At 37.9% G+C, this 23131-nt stretch overlaps 1 protein-coding gene across 2 annotated transcripts in view; it reads right to left on the bottom strand.

The window, feature by feature from the left end:
* LOC131239866 (ankyrin repeat-containing protein BDA1-like) overlaps window positions 1-23131 on the bottom strand; it is a 95171-nt gene that overhangs the window by 4988 nt on the left and 67052 nt on the right. The window contains exon 1 of one of the 2 annotated variants that reach the window (XM_058237774.1): window positions 405-997. The exons of the other annotated variant lie outside the window; for it this stretch is intronic. Within the exon in view, the coding sequence (XP_058093757.1) occupies window positions 405-974 (570 nt within the window). The 5' untranslated portion in view covers window positions 975-997. Of the gene's footprint in view, window positions 1-404; window positions 998-23131 lie in introns of those variants that run through there. 2 annotated transcript variants of the gene reach the window in all.

Here is a 23131-nt window from a genome sequence, read left to right as displayed (position 1 = left end):
TAAATGGACCTTAATTGCATTTATCTATTTATCAATGCTATAAACTGTTTTCTATGGTGTGGTTCACTTGATGGGTAGATAGGGATAAAAATTTTGTACTAACTGATTTTCACGTTTGGGGGGGGGGGGGGGGGGCAATATTTTAGGAGGATTGGATATCACAAGAACTTTTATCACAAGAACTTAAAAGGAGGGTTGGATATCACAAGAACTTAAAAGGTTGGAAGTAATCCAGTAGTTGCACCATAAACACTGGTCCAGCCAGTTGTACTTGAGACCTCTTCATCATGGAATTCATCAGCGATGCTGCCGGCTCGGCAGAAGAGAAAAAAATAAGAGAGAGAGAGAGAGAGAGAGAGAGAGAGAGAGAGAGAGAGAGAGAGAGAGAGAGAGAGAGTCCATACCTCCATATCCTTCTTCATTGCAGCGAGATGAAGAATGGTGTTTCCATTCACGTCCTTTCGATTCACTAACTCATCGTCCCGACCCACCAAACCGATCAACATCTTCAGTACATCAAGCTTATTATATTTCACACAAAGGTGTAGGACCGTCTCATCTCGATCCGTTATGTCTCGAATCCACTCTGGATTGGTTTCGTTGAACACATTCAAGACATCGACGTGACCTTTCATCGCAGCTGCGTGGACAGGAGTCCACCCTTTTGAATCTCGATCATGTGAAACATCAACGATTAACGGTAAGAGCTCTCTTACGATATCGACAGACCCGTTTGCTGATGCCATGCGCAGAGGTGAGAGTCCTTGGGAGCTCAATACATAGGCGAGCTGGGGCTTCCGACGTAGGATTTCTCTGGCAAAGTCGACGCTCCGATGTTGAATTGCAATGTGCAAAGGATTCTGTGAAACAAATTCCGTCAAAAACCTATCAAAAATGGGTTCATTTTCTAGAAGTAAGTTTTGCAGGGAAGTCACGTTCCCCGTCCGTAATATTTCATAGATTCTCAAATCCATCTCTCTCTCTCTCTCTCTCTCTCTCTCTCACGTATATTGTCTTTGGGTTAATCGGGGTTTTATAGAATGCGTTCTCTCTCTCTCTCTTACGTATATTGTCTTTGGGTTAATCGGGGTTTTATAGAATGCGTTTTCTCTCTCTCTCTCTCTCTCTTACGTATATTGTCTTTGGGTTAATCGGGGTTTTATAGAATGCGTGCGACGGTGGATTTTTTCTAAAGCGTCCACACCCTTAATTTGATACTCCGGCAGAGCGTGATGGTTGATATGCAGCTGGCACTCAAGACCTGTATGCAAGTAGTGTGTGAAGTTAAATTACACCGTCCAGATTATGGGGCTTACTCTAAAAAAGTCATTAAACTGAAATCATATTGGTCAAATATCTGTGACCGCTGATTTAAGCTAACGTGTTTGTTGAATTCATACCGTTGGATGGTTTCCATTTTCACCTTCCACTGGAAGTCCACCAATCGAATAGCCAGTACCTACCCAACCAAACTAGTGTAAAATTTAGGCTGTGACCCTCCTAAATTGGACCTCAGAGTTTAGATTCTTCGGTTTTTGGTAATTTAAGTGCTTACGTGTCAATTCTTTGTGCCTGCGTATCAACCATCACAGACGCCCGGAGCATAAAAAAAAGTTTTTCTCAACCATTAAAAAAGGCCATGATATTCTTCTGCTTTCGTGGAAAAAGGGCGGTCGAAAGCCGATCATCTGGTGGGTCCCACATAGATAGAGCAGGCCACTCTACCAATTAGGTGGGACTGACATAAAAGAAATGAACGCGGTTGAAAGAAATTGATCAGTGGTCCATATTTAGCGCACACGTGTGGACTCTATCTCATTGATGTGCAATACTTGGAACGTGTGCAGGCACACGTGTTTCAAAGGCCTCCATCCATCTGACGCTAGGAGATATTTAAGAGATGACCTCCGCATGTGTGAGATCTGTGGTAACTGGCAGGTGAGTCCTTCCAAGAACATTCACAGTCTAAGAATGAAGTGGGACCTACGTCGGAAACCAGACCGACAGATGTTGTGAGCCACAAATGCTCGCTGACCTAGAAGCATTTTAAAATGATCATTTTATATATCTTAGTTTGATAACTCATGAAAGGACTGAGTTTTCTCTCTTTCTCATTTTATGTAATTATCTTATATCTCTTAAGATAAAAAGAAATTTTTATTGGACAACTGTAACACCAGCCATGCCTAACATTTTATTTTTATTTTTTTTCAAAACAGCTCAGGGGAGTGAAGATATTTGAGATGGAAGAGTAACAAGGCCAGAAACTATAATATTAGAGCTGCATGCATTTGAAATAATATAGTCATACCAATAATTAAACACATGCATTAGAAATAATATAGTCATACCAATAATTAAACAAACTAAGAAAAAGCAAACTTAGATAGTTTGGTCATATGCAGTGGAAACAAGATCAAGATCCATGCTGGTCAGTTATGAGTTATTATGACTTTTTTCTTTTTTTGTCACACTCACGCCATGAGTTATTATGAGTACTTATTTTTTTCACACTCATGCTACAGTGGGATTTCACCACCTATGGGTACTAGAACCCTTGACCAAGTGTTAAAACTCCTATCAGAGTCTGCCACGGAGCAAGAGCAACGACTAGATGGGTTGTTATAACTTGAAAGCTATATATAAAAGGGCAATAGGAAGGGCAAAGAGACCAATATAGTGGCAAGAAAAAGACTAGATGACCAATGATCTAACTGAAGGTGTGACCGTCGTCTAACAAGATTCATGTAGCAAACCTAATTAATTGGAATAAGGTTTAAATGATGAATGATGACACTTGATTCAACTGAGATAAAAGGTAAAATTAATGTTGTGTTGTAGTATTCGTACTAGGGATGTAGTCGTCAAATTATTGTTATATTTCTTTGAAATTTAAGTTAGAATCTAATTGAACTACAATTTAGAGACTAAATGCCTCGATACTTGATTCTTTGTTTTATTTTTTATTATTTATTTATTCTTATTATTTTTTTTTAAATGTCAATAGGTTAGTCATGGCATAAGTAGATCAAAACATGTACTATATCCGGCGGCCCAGATAGTGCCATGTTTGGACAGACGGACGAGATGAGATTTCAAAACTAGATTGCGTTTGGCCAAGCATGGGATTGTATGGGATTGATATACTTGTGCCAACGTTACTTACAAAGGGAGGGTTATAACCCCATTCACCATGACTTATACTTCTTTCCAAATTCTCTTTGTTTTTCTAATTTTTCTAATTTTACTTTTAAAAAAAAAATATATTTTTTATATATGTTATAAAGGATTGCAGAAACTCATGCTTATGAAATTTTAAACAATGTTTGAAATTATTGTCCAATACCCAAAACTAGTTTTGGGCAGGGTAATAGTTATCTTTTTGTTCATTGGTGCAAGTGAGAGGTTTATCATAAGTTAATTTCTCGTATACTATACTAGAATTATAAGAGTTTCAATACGAGGTTATAGGTTCAAGTGCCCATTGTGGTGATATCTTAATGTGGTGTGAGTGTGTGGCGGGTATGTGCCATGTAAAAAAAAATAAAAAATAATAATAATAATAATAATGGGCCCACAAGATCTTATGATACATATGTGATATTAGGGGCCTTCACAAAAAGTTTAAAATGCACCGCTTATGTCCAACATCTACATAATTACTATTGGAGTAAAGACTATGTATTCACCTCTTAGGATGACCCTCAAACATAATTATTGATTTAAATCATCTGAAAGAAACTTTAATGGATAATGAATATTTTTATGAACATCTCTATTTTGTAAAGTCTTTCCGGTGGGATGCTTGAACAAGGATGTAAGCCTTCCCTTTCAAAAAGAAAAACTCAATCTCATTATTATCTTGAGAGGAAAAATAAAAAGATAAAGCAGTGTTGTAACCGCTCGCTAGTAGACACGGACGCATGACAATATTATATTGCAAAGAGGGGAAATGATTACATTGACGTGCCGTTCATGGGACCTACTACGGTGATAATTGAGGGAAGCCCTGATACGGTGGAAACGGTGGAACGCAGCTTTATGATTAGGATGACTCTCAAACATAAATGTTAATTTAAATCATCTAAAAGCAACTTTAATGGATAATGAATATTTTTATGAGGCTTTATGATTAGGATAACTCTCAAACATAATTATTAATTTAAATCATCAAAAAGCAACTTTAATGTATAATGAATGTTTTTATGAACATTTCTATTTCGTAAGTCTTTCTGGTGGGATGCTTTAACAAGGGGTAAGCCTTTCTTTTCAAAAAGAACTCAATCTTATTATTTTCTTTAAAGCAAAAATGAAAGAGCGTGTTGGACCCGCTCACTAGTAGACATGGACGGATGACATTGACATGCCATTCTTAGCACCTAATATGGTGATAATTGAGGGAAGTCCAGAGACGGTGGAAACGGTGGAGCGCGGCTTTGGTGGATCGGATCCACCAAGGTGGGTGGGACCACTGACAGTGGGGCTCACAGTGATGTATGTTCCTTAAATCTACACTGTCCAACCATTTTGACAACTACTTCTAGTGCATGATCCAAAAAATGAAGTTGACCTAAGTCTTAAGTGGATCACACCATAGAAAATTGTTGTGATTGAATCCCTACCATTAAAAATCCTATGGTTTCCACTCGAATATTTATTTGACATCCAATCTGTTGATAAGGTCACAAAGACCGAGATGAACAGACCACATGGATATCATATTGGTCCAAACCTTTTGTGGTTTAAAGTAAGTTCTTAATGGTCAATTACCACTGTTTACTGTACCATGGTCCATCTAAGATTTGGATTTATTACATTTTTTTAGATCATGTCCTAAAATGAGCTTTCAATACAGATGGACGGTACAGATGAAGTCACATACATCAATATGGGCCCCACAGTTGGTAGGCACACCCAACCAAAGCCACGCCCGGAATGGTGACATTGAAGGGTTGTGCTAGAACTGTTGCAAAAGGCTCATGGAAGGCTTTGGCATGCATGTAAAAAGCTTTGCACTTTTGGATTAGACATGGAGACGCGGACATCACCGTGGGGTTGCTGTGGGGTTGTAGGTTGTGCTACTAGTTTGTTTGGTGTCTCAAATATCATGGGAAGTAGATTGCTTGTCCCTGTGGTGTGGTAAGACATGGGCAAAAGTTCTATAATGCTCGCTGTGATATACGTTGTTTATTCACACCGTCCATCCATTTTACTACCTCATTTTAAGCATCAGCTCAAAAATGACATAGATCCAAAGCTTAAGTGAACCACTCCATATAAAACAATGGAGTGCGGATCCTGTGTTTCCTGTAGTCAGGAACTCCCTGACTCTAGGGTTTTCATTGGTCCAGCTCCACCCTAGTGCCACGTAGGAAAATTTTTAATAAATTAAAATAAAAATCTATCAAAATAGCTAACGGAGACTGATGGAGAGAGACGCGGATTGCGTCCTACCACCGCCCAGACATTACCATGAAAATAGCTAATGAGGATCGAATGCCCCCAGTTAAAACTTCCCCAGGGCATTCAATCCTCCCTATTTTTCTGGGTCCACTTTAGCTTTAGATTTACTCATTTCTTGGCTCATAAAATGATGAAGCAAAATGGATGGAAGCATGAAACACATACATCATGGTGGGCTACATAGAGCATGTGCTCACTGCGGCAGGCACTACTGACAATCTACTTCTTACATCACTTGGCTACCTGATGTAAGTCATTGTGGGGCCCACTGTGCTGTATGTGATTTATATCCATGCTGTCTATTCATTTTTGGGGAAGCAGATCCCAACAGCTCTTTACACCACGTATCCTACATGTTGTGGGGTCACCACGCAATCTACTTCCATTCAATTGTGGGATGTAGCAAGGTGGCTATTGGTAGGTGCTCTATGGGCCCCACCATGATGTATGGGTTTTAACTACACCGTCCATCCATGAGCCCAAAAATGAGGTAGATCCAAATCTCAGATGGACCACATCACAAGAAAACATTGATGATTGAACGACCACCATTAAAACTTTCTCAGGCTGACCATAATGTTCATAAACCATGCATCCAACCTGTTGATTAGGTCACTTAGACACTTGTTTTCTTCATTTAATTTTTTTAAAAGAAAAGGCTCCCACATAAAACTTTGATGGAATAGGCTAGAGAACCACACATGCAAGCACCAATAAATAAATAAAATTGGGCCTCAACGCAAATGTAAGCCTACAACTCAAACACTCAACAAATGGACGTCAAAACATCCACATGAAGAAATGCCTAAAAAACAACAAAACACTAAGTACAATGCACTAAGGAGGCTCTTGGCCAGCTCCCAAACCTAAGTCAAAACATCCACATGAAGGAATGCCTAAAAAAGAACAAAACACTGGATACAATGCACTAAGGAGGCTCTTGGCCACCCCCCAAACCTAAACTATCACATAACAGCCTCTGACATGCGACATAGCTATCAAAACACAAACCCTGCACCCTAATCATCATACGTACATTGCATAATGGCCAGGACTCCATTTACCTCCATCACTAACCTTGCACACCCCCAATCCTCGTAAGCATTGCATCGAGAAGAAAGCATGCACCATTAAGCTGCACAGGACAACATAGATTAAACACGTACATCATGGCTGGCCCACGGAGCACCAATTCAGCGTCAGCGGACAATCGGCATCCTCAACTGCAGGTCTCCGTGGATCCATAGGTTTCATTGTGTTATGACGCAGATTGCTTGCGAGTTCTTGCTTTCAAAAGCTAGATGGGATTCAATATGATGTTTGTGAAAAATCCACCATGTCCATCCTTTTTTTCCGGCTCATATTATTACATGAGCCAAAAAAATAAGGAGGATACCAAGGTGGGCCACACAACCAAAAAAAAAAAAAAAAAATGGGGCTAAAATTGTAACGATCTTGATTTTTGAGGCCTATATGAGAATCGAACTAACCAAATTGATAAATTGATTTTGTAGTTATTAATAAAAACAAAGTACTTAGACTAGTCAGTAGAGGTAGCTTTGGTGGAGGGAGAAGTCAAAGGATTGACTCCTAACAGTATAAGTTTTTTTTTTTTGCCAAAAAAGTCATAAAACCCTAATGGAAGTTTTTAGATCTAGAGCTCTCTCTATTTAAAGGGAAGAACCGTTGGAAATTCTTACCAAAAAAAAAAATAATCCTAAACTCATAAGAGGAATTGTAAGAGGGAGAGAGAAGGTCTGTGAAGGAGAAATCCCGTAGTAAGTTTCATCGTCCTTCTTTATTTTTCTTATTTTCTTAGCTAAAAGAGTCCCCACTCAAAACAATGATCATTGTTTTGAAATGCAAGAAAGTTTTGATGAAAGAAAGTAGTTTTTACACAAGTTCCTGTAATATAAAAGATCGGCTATGAGAAATCAAGTCGTTCTCGTCTAGGAAATCAAATCAATTGATCTTAAGGCCAAATCATATTAAGTCCTCAAATTCTAGAGTAATCTGACTAATGGATTTCAGCCCTCAAATTCTAGAGTAATCCGACTGATGGATTTCCCACAAAGATCCACGAGTTTCGTAGATAATAATGGATTTTCACTGAAAGACACTTTTTATTGACAATAGTATATTTCAGGTATTATGGACCCAAGTGAACCTATTATTAATCTAAATTGGAGGACAAGAGAAACCAATAGATTGGTTAGGCCCAAGTCCAAGGATCGATTAGAATCACAAAACTAAGAAAAAAGGAGAAACCTAAAGTTGTTTTTGAAAAATCGGATAATGTAACAGGCAGAACCCGTCCGACTTCATTCGATCATTCGAAGATGTCGATTTTTATCCAATAACCAAAAGTCATATTTCATAACTTGGTTCGACTGATCGAACTCGAGGTTCGATTGATCGAGGGAATCCTCGATCGATCTCAATTGATCGAACTTATTCAATCGATAACGGCCAAATTTGCCCATCAAGCAAACTAATTTAATTCAACCAAGCTTAATCGATTAACGAGCAGGATTCGAACAATTAAAAGAGGCCTCGAGCTATCTTGATCGATTGATTGCATTGATCGACAGTTCCTATTGTTTCCCAAATTTAAATTAAAGAATTAATGTTGGATTATCTTGCTTAAATTAAATGTGGACTCCTCTTGTTGGAATAATGTGATTGAATCGTGGTCTACTAAATAATCTTACTAGGCATTTAAAGCATAGTTTTTAAACGTTTGATTATTTGAAAGATTCAACCATATTGTAAATAGGTGAGTAGATCCCAACGTGTCTCATACCGACATGTTTAAGATAGATGATGTGATTGATTGTGATTGTTATATTTGATGTACTTGCCATGTAATTATTGAACTGTTGCATTATTTATAATCCTTGCTTTCTGATATATGCCTTGAAAGATTTTGATAAATACTGAACATGCAAACATGCCAATCATTGACTAGACATGATGATACATAGATCTATTGTTCCCCTTAGAGAGAGATGTATCTGATTGAATATACGTATCGATATATAGACATTGAGCATACATTACATGCATCCATCGTGATTGCGTGTACACCTTACGACTTAAGTTCCTAGGGGATTTTCTTGGATGGTTATGTTTGGTAGATTTGTTGTCAAATGCCCACGATAGTGGAAGCCTAATCATGGAACATATATATGATTACCTATGCCTACCTAGATGGATGTGGTACATATTATATATGCTTATCTATGATGGATGTATAAAGGGTATAACTTTTGGGTTGACGGATATCCAACCCAAGCAAGTGGACGATCATCCCACTTGGCATGCATCTCATGACATCTTGCATCCATGCTCATACCGCACATACATATCTATTTATTTTATTTATGCTATCATATATTGTGTTACTTATGAACCATGTTGTGTTTGCTCATTAGCCCAGCCAACTAACGTTGTGCAATGACAACCATACAAATGCAAATGAGACAGGAAATTCGAGTTAAGTGCCAACAAATAAGGTTGGGTTGGAGGATGATGCTCAAAATCAATAGTCGTATTTGGCTTGAGAATTCATTAAGATATTTAACTTCCATTCTCTTTATTTATTATTACTTAGATTAATTTTTTTTTATTTTTTTTCATTAGCTTGTTAGTACACCCACTGTCAATTCCCACTTCACTGTTTGCCACCCACTTAGATTAAATATGAGAATTAATTATAGTATGACTTTGTCGGGCTTTGATTGATTATTTTAATTAAATAAAATTCCAAATGGGTGGACGTAAACTGATTTTGATCATTTATCATATGATTGTACACTTAGTGTACAAGTATATGAATGCTATGGATTGAGAATCAACAAAAAATTGTGTAATCAAGTTAGCATATGAATGTTAACGTGGTGACAACATAGAATACATTTAATTGTGCTTCAAAGCAACTGTTTGATTATGAGAATAATGTACACTTACTGTGTGATCAGTCTATGAGTCATAGATTGTAACTCGGGTATGAGGTTGCATACTCATAATCCAAAGTGTGAGGTATGACAAAAATGGCTACCGTTGAAACATTAATGGACCACGAAAGTTCCATACGAGGCTAATGTTTTTCAATTTTCAATTCTTCCCAGTGTAAGTGACCTCATACACAGTTTAGATTGCATAGAAACAACAAGGTGGACCTTGAAAAGGTTTCAAGGGTAGCCATTACCATCCCTACTCTTTTCCACTTGAGTTTTAAATCTACCTCCGTGACAACTCTAAATTTTTCCGGTTCCTTCAATTTTAATTTTAATTTTAATTTTTTTTTTTTAAAGAGATCAAACCGATTGCAACCTCCCTTATCATTATCTTATCTATCTTATCCGAGTAACTTTCTTTTCTTTATAAGGATGGACATTTTTCACCGATCATAAAGAGCATATATATATATATATATAAGAGAAAAGATAAAAGAGAAAATGAAGGAGATTAGTAGAAGAACAGCTTGCAAAGTTAGTACTTATTTTATTTTATTTTATTTTAGATTTTTATTTTTATATGTTATTATGCCTTGGGTCTACATGATGGACGGTGTGGATTTATCATGGGTACAATGCATGTGCACATATATCATATGTGTGCATATGCATGATGCACCTTGGAGCACCTTGCGTATGTAACAAGAAAACAAAGGAAACATTTTTTGTTTATTTTACTTGAATTACATATTTGACTTATTTTGCATATGTGGCCCGATCAATTCCGTCCATTAAGTTCTAAGGATCAAAATATGGAAAACTTCCAAAAATCAGGCTAAATTAACATTTTGGTAGGCCAAAATATGCAAAATAGAATTTATGATACATTTGCCGTTGAAATATCCATTGGGGCCATAGGGAGTTCTAATGGAGATACCAATTATTTTGACTATTAAAAAATAATTGTGTAGACCAATGAACAACTCGGATCTTACATAGACAGTTAGGAGGATCTAAAATAAGAAATGTATATGTTTTAATGGTGGAAGAACGGTCGGTGTTATTCATGGTAGTATGGCCCATCAGAATAACGAATCTATCTCATTTTTTTTTTACCAATGTTCTAAAACGATGTGGGTAAAATGGTGAATGGGATAGATCTTATGTACATATATTATGTATGGACCATCATATAAAAATATAAAATGGGTGTAAAAACACTCTAACATGAAGTGAAGTTGAATTAGTCCCAATTGATGGGCCTTCTATGTAGGGCTTTCTTGATGTAAGTATCAAATCTATACCGTTTAATAATCTTGTCACTTAATAAGAGTCATGTGGTTGAAAAATTTATTCGAAAGAAAACTCATGTGGAACACATCGCCTTAAACAGTGAAAATTAAATGGGCACCTTTGAGTATTCATGCGGGGCCACAAAAGTATTATTTCAAGGAGATTTTTAGGCTCGTCCTTTATGAGGAGATTACCCATCTCACCCATGGTTTAGATTATCATGGGACCTATTAAAATAAATAAATAAATACAAAAAATAAAGTTTGGTTTCCAGCATTGAAACCAAGTGCAGTTTCTAACGTTAGAAACCATCTTGGGCCATCAGATTGTGGACCTACAGTGATGTATATATTGTATCCACTCCATCCGTTTAATTTGGAAGGTTATTATGGGTTAAGAGTGTAAATTTAGGACATATCCAAAATGTGTGCGACCCACATAGAAAGAAAATAATGGTAGTTGTATAATAATCGTTTAGGTTATTACATGTCCCACAGATTTTAGATTGGATTGAAAATTTTTCTTAATGATCAATATAATGATGGTAACCATATAATCAGTCCATACCCCTGTAAGTAGGACCCACATAAAAAAAGTTTGCTAGATATATATAATTTAATGTATTTCCGCATTCGGATGCACAGTAAAACTTATATAAGTTACATGCATGTTTAGGGCAAAATATATATAGGATAAATTATGTATCATACATGCTATTAGAAGATCCAAGCCATCCATATGGTGGGTCATCTTATAAGATATCTAACATGCCTTTTTAGTTAAGATAGATAAGATAAACCCTATCTATTAGGCATGTTACCTTGTAAAACCTAAGTATCACTCCCATGTATGACCTTAATTAATAATCAAAACAAATCAAATACTTTATGAATTTAATATATATATATATATATATATATATATATATATATATATATATATATATATATATATATATATATTATGGTGTACTGCATATGGATTATTTATAGGTATTATTTGATCCGCTCCATCGGATTTCTCTCTAAATCATCAAGTGAGTAATCCCAACATGTTTCCTCTCCATATGATTAAAATAATTTGCTGTTGTGAATGACTTGATTGAATTGATTATGGACTGATTAGTGTTGAAATATTGTTGGATTATGAATATGTGAAATACCTCTCACAGGGAGAGATGTATGTGACTGTTGATATGATTACTGTTGCATCAAACATTCATACCTAACATCATTAACACACTTGTGCAATTACTTATGGGACAACCCAGTGTACCCATTAGAAGCCCACTATATGTGGAAGCCTACCAAATGGGGAGATGCGGGCCTTGCCCATGCCTACCAACGGTAAAAGCCTGCCGAGTGCAAATTCGGGTTGTCGATATCCAACTTAAACAAGTGAACGGTTTCTATTTATACCCACTTGATGCATCATCAAAATTCATTCACAACATGCACTTTAATTACATTATTTGCATTGTATTTTGATTTTTATGCTTTTCTTTTATGTATTATTTTAATTGTTTCATGCACGAACCATGGTGGGTTCACTCACTGGGCCTAGCCAGCTAACGGGTTATTGATAGAAAAACCGTACAGATGGAATTGAAGCAGATACAACGACTCAAGAGTAAGAATATTAAGCCAAACCAGTGGATGATCTACAGGATTAGTGACCATATTTAACTGAAGACGAACTTACGTCGTTGGATTAGTAGAATAATTAAATAGGACATGTGCTTTCTGTTTCTATTTTAGAATAACTTTAAATTTAGATTTTATTTTTATTTTTAAATAACTTGATGATTCTAATGACTTAATAAAAGTCTCAATTTAGTTTTCCTGATTTTCTTCTTATGTGTGGTTATGAATGGATTAAGTTGACATGAATGTATTGATAGAGGTTAATGTGAATATAGAATTCAGATTATATTGTGACCCGCTGGTTTAAGTACACTAAGTGTACGAGTCATAAACTATAACTCAGGTCTGAGGGTGCACACTCAGTACCTGAATTTCGGGACGTGACAACCTCATTTTTTTACTATATTATAATATAATAAAAATGGAGAAGATTTCTCATAAACATCACATTAGGCCCACCAAGATTTTAGATCACAGAAACTTACCCTGCACACGTGCAGTAGGCAATCTAGATCTTCACTCAACATGGTGTAGCCCTGAGATGGTCAGATTTGATTGGGCTCATTTTTAACAGAAGGTGTGTGGCTTGCGAAATGGATTGGCTGGTGTACCTCACAGCAGCTATATAGCTGCTGTATTAAGGTCAGCAAGTTCTGTGGGTTTGATCATGAGGTATGTGTTATATCCGAACCATCCATTCATTTGGGGAGCTCATCTTAAGGCTTGAGACAAAAAATAAGACAGATGTAACTATCAAGTGGACCACACTGCGAAAAGTAGTGGAAGATTGAACATCTACCATTGAAACCCTTTTTGGGGTCACAGAAGTTTTGGATCAATATGAAATTTGTTTTTCCTCTTCATTTAGGTCTTGTGATCTTATGAACAGATTGGATGGAAAATAAACTTTATGGTGGGCCCTACGAATTGTTTAACGGTGAAAATCATTATCTCCACTGCTATTTGTGGTGTGGTCCAAATGATCTTTGGATATGATTCATTTTTTGGAGAATGCTCTAAAATGATCTCTAAAAATAGATGAACGGTGTAGATATGATAAATACATCACTGTGGGGCCATGTAACTTTGATCTCCTTTGAACCATTTGTACAACTCAGGTCCACGAGCGTTAGTGCTCGTCTTTGCAGAAGCGGATTGGCCGGTGTACCTCACACCAGGTATATAGCTGCTATATTGACGTCAGCAAGTTTTGTGAGTATGATCATGAGGTATGTGTTATATACAAACCGTCCATCCATTTGACGAGCTCATCTTAAGGCTTGAGACGAAAAATAAGACAGATCTAACCATGACCACACTGCAAAAAGCAGTGGGGGATTGAACATCTACCATTGAAACCCTTTTTGGGGTCGCAAAAGTTTTGGATCAACATGAAATTAATTTGTTTTTTCTCTTAATTCAGGTCTTTGTGAACTTATGAACAGATTGGATGGAAAATAAATGTTATGGTGGGCCCTACAAATTTTCTAATGGTGAAAATCATTATCTCCACTGCTATTTGTGCTGTAGTCCAGATGATATTTGGATATGATTAATTTTTTTAGATAATGCTCTAAAATGATCTCTAAAAATAGATAAACGTTATCGATATAATAAATATATCACTGTAAGGCCATGTAACTTTGATCTCTTTTGAACCATCCGTACACGACAGGTACCCACAGCAGCTATATAGCTGGTGTGAAGTACACTAGCCAATCTGCTTCCCTGACTTCGCACGACACGTACCTACAGCAGCTATATAGCTGGTGTGTGGTACACCAGCCAATCCGCTTCCATGGCTTGGGTGGATCCCCAAGGTAAGTGGGACCCCGACGTGCTTAAAATTTCTGAGTGCAGGTGTATCACCTCTCTACAAGAATGTGAAAATCATATCTCTAAAAAAAAATGGTTAGGTAGATGGTCGTTTTAAAGCATTCAATTATTTAGCTCTTGGTTAGGTGAAAAGTTCTTTCAAGGTCGTCGTTTGCTTAGCAGTGTCGGCCCACTCAGTCATCAGGACTGAAAAAGCAAAACCAACGTGCTACGACTAAAAGCACGTCTCAATCGCCATAACAATTAAGACTCGACTGCCCATGTGCCTGAAATACTATATTTCGGTACTGTAATGATGGGATCCAGTGCACATGTGGTGCGGGTTTGTGTAGGGTATGGATGTATTAAAAAATATAAAATAATAAAATAATAACAAACGGAAGAATAACAACTACCTAATACACGCAAACCTCGTACACACGTTGGCATTGTATTAACTGTATTTAATGATAGATTTCGGTCCACGGACGCGGATTGCGTCCTACCCCGCCCGTCTCTAGCCACGAACGGGCAGTTCTATGGGCGGGCTCACTGTGATGTATCGTTTATCCATGCCGTCCATCTCTTCTCTTGGAACATTTTAAGGTTATGCAAAAAAAAAGAAAAAAGAAAAAAAAGAAAAAAAAAAGGGCATATCCAACGCTCGAGTGGACGACACCAAATAATAAGGTTGGGTTTCATTAAATGCAAAAGCATAAAATGGTATTTGCATTAAATGCTAGAGTCATATGTGGTGTGGTCGGATCTGCTTAATTTTTGTGTTTGTACCTTAGAATGATCTGAGAGGAGTGACGGACGGCGTGGATAAACCGATGCATCACAGTGGGCCTGGCCATTGCATTAAATACAAAAGTCATCTGTGGCGTGGTCTACTTGAGCGTTGGATCTACCTCATTTTTGTGCTTAAATTATAATGATCCGAGAGGAGTGATGGACGGCGTAGATAAACCGATACATCACAGTGGGCCGGGCCACAGAACCGCCCGTTCTCTCCCTTTCATTACTGGGAAAAGATATGGTGCCTCTGGATGCACGGAATTTTCGTGCTTCCATATCATATACCATACATTTGGCGCATGTGTATGATAATCGGGACCATACATTCCACTCTCTCTGAAACTGATTGGCCACTAAGAAAACAATTGATTTGATGAGATTATCCCAACCATTTAATCAACTGTTCAACAGTGTATCTGAGTCGTTTCTGAATTTGGAATTTTCTTCGCTTACGTATTAAAGTAATAGGATTATCCATTTCTAAACAGCGGGATCATTTGCCTATCGTCAACTCCTGATTACAACTATTGAATGAATAGTCCTACTCTTGTCGCTGTGAGCTATGTGAGTGGCAATGACAGGAGACACGTCCACCCATTGTATTTTTTTTAGCTGGTAGCTTGTTAGTACACAACATCACTGATAGCCACCCCCACTTGGGAATCGATACCAAGACCTCGATGTTGAGACGAGGTATCTTTCACTCAGTTTACCGCTTGAGCTATGGATCCAATCTAATCAATGGTCCATATCCTGTTAGTATGTCTCATTTGGAAGACTTTGGATCAATGGTCCCCAAGTTTTTTGTATCCTTATGCCGGAAACGCTCACCTGCGAACCAGTTCGTACGTACTAGGTACAAACTTTTTTGAGAACCCATCATATGTGATGTGGATCCAAAATCTGAACCGTTCATGTGAAGCAGCACCTCGTGAAACCTCCCGGGCCCAAGTTTTATTTTGATCTAAAACTTTGATGGGCCATGAATGATGAAAACAGTTTCCTCCCTTGATTTTCATTTCTCTTTGCTATGGCCCAGCAGAACTTTATATCGGGGTGAAAGTTCTTCATACGGGGTTTCACGGGATTCCGCATCACATGGACCGTTCAGATTAGACACCCATGGCACGTGTGCAAAGGTGCGCACGTGCATAGGTGCGCAGGGGAGCATGACTCTCCTTGATGCAAATGTTGAGAATTTTGGCTAAAATGATATTTTTCAAAATTTAAAATTTCTCTCTCAAAATATTTTTTAAAAATAGTGAAAATACTTTTCTATATCACTTGGAGATGAAATAAAAAAAATTTAGCTTATAAAATATCTAATGGATTATTTACTGGTGAAATGGAAAGAGAACTTTGGGTTGCATTCTGCATTTGGAACGGTCGCACACCTAGTTAGCACACTTTGCACATATGCATTGCATCGCTATGTCATGAACCACCGTAAAATAGTCCATAGCCTACGAAGTCTGCCAGAGACAGAATATCTTATACGTGCTTCAGCTAGATTCTGATTCAAATAATAGCGAACTTGCAAAATGGATCTCTTTATATCAAAGAGATTCATTGTTCCTACACCTTAATTGTCATCCGACGAAAAGATCATAATCCACTTTTGGTAAAAGAGCCCGATTGTGGGTCCATGGAATTTTGAAAAATCCAAACATCTCAAATATATAGAAAGGTAAGAATTTGTCGAACCAACCGCATGCAGACTCGAATTAGGCACTAACCTAGTCAGTCCTTACTTAGGAATATTGGTGGGGTCTCTAAGGGGCTACTGTGTTGTACGGGTTTCGTCCACACTGTCCATCCATTTTTGCATATAATTTTAGGTAATAAACCCAAAAAATGAGGCAGATATAAGGCTCAAGTGGACCACACTCCAAGAAGCAACAGCGAAAATGACATCCACCGTTAAAGCCTTCCTATGGCCCACCGTGATGGTTAATTGCCATCCAATCTGTTCATAAGGTCGCATAGACCTGGATGGAGGGAAAACCCAAATATCAGCTTGATCTAAAGCTTTTGTGCACTCAAAAAGCTACAATGTTAGGTGTTTAATCCGCACTGTCTAGTCCACTTGAGCATTGGAACAGTCTGAATTTTGGGCTATTATAAAATGACATGAAAAAATGGATGGACAGTGGGGATAAAATCCATACATTACAGTGGCCCCTCAAAGCCTCTGTCTGTTCCTAGCTAGCGGCGGACACTTCAAGGGGACAAAACTCCCATCTTACACGTGATAGGTGGTAGGGGATTGAAAAGAACGTAAAGAAATAAGCGCCAAGAAGCATTTATTTCAACGATTTACCTACCATTTTACATCACTAAAAGAAGGAAAACAAGAGAAAACAAAGCATATCTTTTTTCCACTTTCTTACCTTATGCAAGAAACTCCCTGAGGAAAAACACCCTCTCACTACATGCATTTTCACATTTATAGACACCCAAGAGGAGAGCAGTTCTTAAAACAATGTGAGTATTTTCAATTTCAAGGTTAGAGCTATCCATGGGCCAACTGGCCCAATTAGCTTTTGGGCCTAGCTTGGGTTCGAATACTAGGTATAAGGGCAAGGACTGGAGTAGCGGGGTTGGTTGGCTAAAGTAGCTTCTCCTACCCCAAAACCATATATGCTACATTGAAAAACTCATTCCGGTTTGCAAGATATAACTATTTTGAGGTTTTGACGGTCCTGATCACTTTCGCCTCCGATCAGGCCTTTTCTGGTCCATTTTGGCCATGAAAATGTCCGCAACCCACTCTACATCTCATAAGGGCTAGGACCGAGCCTACAATTTAAACCCAATTAATAACTGGGATGGGCTGGGCTTTATACTGGTGCCCATCAGCCTAGCCCGAGTCTAGCCCGTTTAGAATTTCAAGGACATTTTGCATATATCATCCATGATGCGTACCCTTAACCAAAAGCCCAAATCTTATACCCAAATAGGTAGCAGGAATCGGGCTTGGGAGACATTATCATCGAGGACCAGGTGCAGGCCCGTTTGTTTGGGCCCATCACAGGCCCGAGCCTGACCCGTTGATATCCCTAGTCAGGGTTGAATATAGATCCACAATGACCAGAGCTAGTGAGCTACTGCCATTGCTCTCAAAGAGAGCTCACTACTTAGTATCAAGAGAACCATTTCAGCAGTTTTAACCTCTTGAGTATGTTGCAAATCTTTTCTCATGGGGCTAATGTTTGTTGAACTCCATATGAACAAATATACTATGTATATTCATTTGCATGAAGAAGATCAATTTGAAATTTTCATGAGGATAATTGAAACTAGTCTTTCTTATAATCAAGAAAAATCCGAAATTGAAAATACTCACCTTGTTTGCAACAATGACCCCTTTCAGTTTAGTAGGGAGCTCTTGAGAATTAAAAATTAAAATAAAATGTTGGAGTTGTTAGAACTTTCCAGTGTAGAGAATCAGATACGATTACATGTAACTGCCACTAAATTCATCACAATTGTCGCCTTTGACTATCTCTCAGCAATTTCGGGTTCGGTTTGAATGGCAGATTTGCAAAAACTTTTAGAGTCAGCTGTCCATTAAAAATTCCTTTAATTCATCCTCTCTATTTACAAAACTCAGTCGCCAGCATTGTCTCGCTAAAGGGCATGCAATAAAAATAGGGTAATGGAAATGATGTAGAGCGGGTTGTGGACACTTTCATGGCCAAGATGGACCAGAGAAGGCCCGATCAGAGGTGGAAGTGATCAAGACTATCAGAACACTAATGCCGGTGTATCTCACAAACCGGAATGAGCTATTTGTATAATATATGATTTTGAGGTAGGAGAAGCTACTTTAGCCAACCAACCCCGCTCTGCTGGGTTCCCCGCTCTGAATTTGCGAGATTCCATTAGATTGACAGTTGAAAGTCCTTTTTATTTTCATTTTTACTATTCATAGTAAGTTTTAGTTTGATCATAACTCTTCATCCTTCAAGCTTTAAGAGTAGTTTGCCCAACATGAAAAGGGCTTGAAAAATTTAGGAGAATAACATTGTTAGGCCAAATTGGACACTTATTATTTTTGGCCGAAAACCATGAAGTCTAGTAGAAATTATGACCGTCTATAAATAGTAAACTTACTATTTATAGTAAGTCACGTTTTTAGGGAGTTTGATTCTGAAAATTCTTCCTATGATTGATCTCACTATTTAAAGGATTGTAAATTCGTTTTTATCATCAATCAATTAATTTTAAAATTTCTTAGAATTTATTTCTATTTTCCCTTGTGAGTTCGAGGAATCTCCGTGAGGAGTCCGGAGAAACTCCATGGATTTGGAGTAATTATCCCCTGACGAAGATAGTACTTGACCTCATCACAACCATCCCTACATAAGGAAGGGAAGATGCCAAGTAAGCTACCAAGCACAAAGCACCCACAGACATGAAGGACGATGCTCTGATAGTTGCTGCATGAAATAGCAGGCAACACACAGATCATATTCACCAACCACCATTGACATGCCAACATAATCATGTCCAATATTGCATTTTAGCGAAGAGTACATTTGATTGCAACAAATACCATGCATGGACTTTCATGATTAATTAGTCTGTATTTGGTTACACGATATTTTTGTGGATTAATCAGTCTAATTTGGTGCATGATATTTGTTTGCAACCAAACTCATCCTAATTTGGTGGAAAATATCATGATATTTTGTGCAACCAAACGCACCCTTAATAATTGTGTATTGTCTGAGGAGGTAAATTTGCAATGAGTCGAGGTCTCTACAGCGTACACTGCCGGCGCCACACAAACTTACTACACACTGTTAAGATGCAAAACTCTACCTCATGATAGCGTAAACATGCTACAAAAGGAGAATTTTAAATTTTTGATAACTTGCACATTTAACTTACTCCCCTCCCTTTCACAACATTACATACATACATACCTACGACACACTGTTAACAAACCTACAAGAGCATACTAGGAGTGTTCCAATGGCAAACCCAAGCTTTTCTATCTCTATGTGATAAGTTGAGATAGGGCGTACACATTTGCTTTTCCCACTGCACACATGCACGTCAGTCTAGACTTCGTGAAACCTTTGTTGGAATGTTGGTCCCAAAGTGGTCAGGCGATCGATCATAGCCATCAAAGTTATCCTTTTTTGTGTGTCTGTCAAGGAACCAATGGAGCCAAATTGGACGGCTTGGATTGAACATATGTTATACCACAAAAGACTTTGCAGAAATTGTAATTTACATATTTTATTTATAAAAATAGGAATATATAGAAGAGATAAGAGATAAGTGATAGATTTATAGAAATTTACAGAGATATTAATCGATACACGGGAATCCAACTCACTAATTATCTATTGTAAATGTTGTACTTTAATGTTTTTTTCTAAAATTTAATGCACTCTAAGAGAAGTAACTTGGTTTTGAAAGGTACAGTGAGCATTTATTCAAAAGCAAAAGAAAATTTCATTGGTAATATTGTGAGATAATGATGAGTAGTATGAGAAAAGCTAATATTGTTGATATCTTCTGGGATATAAATCATTGGAACTTCTAATAACTTGCAGATGATCTACAGTGTCACTTCTGATATGCAGGATTTCAACCAGTACTGTTCTTCTGATGGATACATACTTTTGGTGCTGGGAGTTTAGCTATTGTTGGAAGTTTAACCGTTGCTCTTCCTGTTACCCTGTATATTCTTAGAGCAAATTAAAAACATATCTTACCATAAGGCCAATATGGTAACCAGGTCCGGTCCAAAAGACTGAAACAATAGACTAAAAGTATATTGGTCCAACACTATGTTAAGTCATAAAGTGACAACTTAGCTCTTTTTTTATTAATAATACCAGAAATATATAAAAGACGTGAAAGAGTTGTAAAGATCTTAGTAAATACATATGAATCCATCTAGCAAATATGTATGCGAAGAATATGATGAATGGTATGACATGATTTAGGAATGATGGAGTCTCCATCTCAACATTGCTAAATCTAGCTCTTGCAAGATATCTAGCTCTCACCAACCTCCCAATTAACAAGGCAATTTCACCCCAAGCAAATTAAAAGGAAAAGAAACACAATTATTGCAGCAAGGACACTCAAACAACTCGGTATATGGCGCATTCTTTTTGGTTCATGAGCCGTGTTGCAAAGATGGAGTAGGGAGGGACATGATGAGGTTGATCACCATCTTCCTCGGGGAATCAATACTCCTAATCCATGAAGTTCTCTAGACTCCTTAGAGAGCTTGCTTCCTCGAACACACGAGGAGTAAAGGCAGGAATAATTCTTTATAATTTTGAAATAATTTGGTTGATGTTAAAAAAATGAAATTACAACTCTTTAAATAAGGAGCGCAAACCTAGGATAGAGTTTAAAACTTAGACTCCAACTCAAACACTCTAAAAAACGTGACTTACTATAAATAGTAAACTTACTACTTATAGACGGCTTCTATTCCTACTAGACATCATGGTTTTTTTACCAAAAATAGTAAGTGTCCAATATGGCCCAACCACATTATTCTCCTAACTTTTCTTAGCCCTTTTCATGTTGGGCACAACTTCTACAACTCAAAGGATCAAAAGTTATACCTAAATTAAAACTTACTACTTATAGTAAAAATAAAATTAAATGAATCTCACAAATCCAACATGAGCAACCCGACATAGTGGGTTGGTTGTCTTAAGTGGGTTTTCCTACCTGAACCATATATAATATGTCAAAAAACTCATCCGACTGATTTAAGGTCCTGACAGTCCAGATCGTTTTCGCCTCTGATCAGGCCTTCTCTAGCCTATCTTTGCCATGAAAGTGTCTGCAACACACTCTACGTCAAAAGACAAAACATCACTGCCATTGAAAAGAGAGCAGGCGTAAGGTAAACAATAACTGTAGAAGACATGTCCCGGACAAATCTGCTTTTGCAAAACCATGCACTCATTAGGTTCATGCTCTGGGATGCCAAAAACACCATCTCGTTGAATATATAGAATGCATAGAACGGCTTGGGTTCCTTTAAGCCAAAATGGATGTGCCCGCGATGTGATTTTTCCCATGTGAGGTATCATTTGTGTCCACGATGATGTCATCTTGCCAGATTAAAGACAGCCGGAAGGGGTGATGGTCGCTTGGAAGGATAATATTAGGGTTAGTATGCCCACCACTATTATCATACTCTAAAACTCGTCAAACTGACTTCATGCCCAGCTCAGCAAGGATGGGTAGATTGCTTTGCATTGTAGTTGACAGTGCTGATGTGGTGTACTAAATTCCTGGACCTGATTAAGTGTGGGTTGATATCTCATGGTCTAGTCATCTCCCAAACTCTTCTAGCTCCCTTCCGTCTGAGGATCAACGCTATCTCCATGTCTCCTGATTCACTTGGATAAAGGGCTAAGACATTCAAGGCTATGAGACAATATATTCATGTTCATGGTGTTTATCTCCACTCTACCTAGCCTCATAGCTCAAAAACTTTGTTGTGGGAAAAACCGAATCGGTACCTATAAGTGATATGCCTCCAAGCTAAGGAGGACCCTCCGAGTTGGGGTGACCGAGGTCCGAGCAAAAGGGCCATCGGCATGGGACGAACAATTCCTCCAGCTCAGAGAGGAGCCGCTGAGTTGAGCTGTCAGATGAAGGAGCTCGGTAAGAGAGGACTCACCCCCCTAAGAATGTCTACGACAAAGGTAAGAAACCCGTGGGGAAGGAGCTTGGACTTTGAGCCCCGAGCTTCCAGCATCACAGACTGACTAGATCGACCACTGCTAGAGAGGCCGAAGAGATAATGATTCAGCTTGATTTCAGTTGAAGATCACTCCAACTTATTCGAGATAGGAATCCTGCCAAATTAGGGGGCCTCCAGCATAGCACAGTGGGATTCAGAGGTCCAAAACCTTCTCCCACACCTTATATATATGACCACAGACTGCAAACCAAGGGAGGAAAAAAAGAAGTGATGCATCAGATCTATCGGAGGGTGATAATAAGGCAATAATTAAGTCATCTCAGTTTTACATCAACCTCATCTATTGTACAGATTTAGACAATAACAAACTTCATCATTTGCATATGTTTATTTTTATTTATTTATTTTCATGTTGAGTCAAGGGAAGGTCTTGTATAATATGTTTATTGGTGGGAGATGCA

This window comes from Magnolia sinica, chromosome 1, assembly GCF_029962835.1.
Source record: "Magnolia sinica isolate HGM2019 chromosome 1, MsV1, whole genome shotgun sequence".
NCBI classification, from domain to species: Eukaryota; Viridiplantae; Streptophyta; class Magnoliopsida; order Magnoliales; family Magnoliaceae; genus Magnolia; species Magnolia sinica.
The sequence above is the reverse complement of the archived record's forward strand: the minus strand, read 5'-3'. Positions and strand labels throughout refer to the sequence as shown.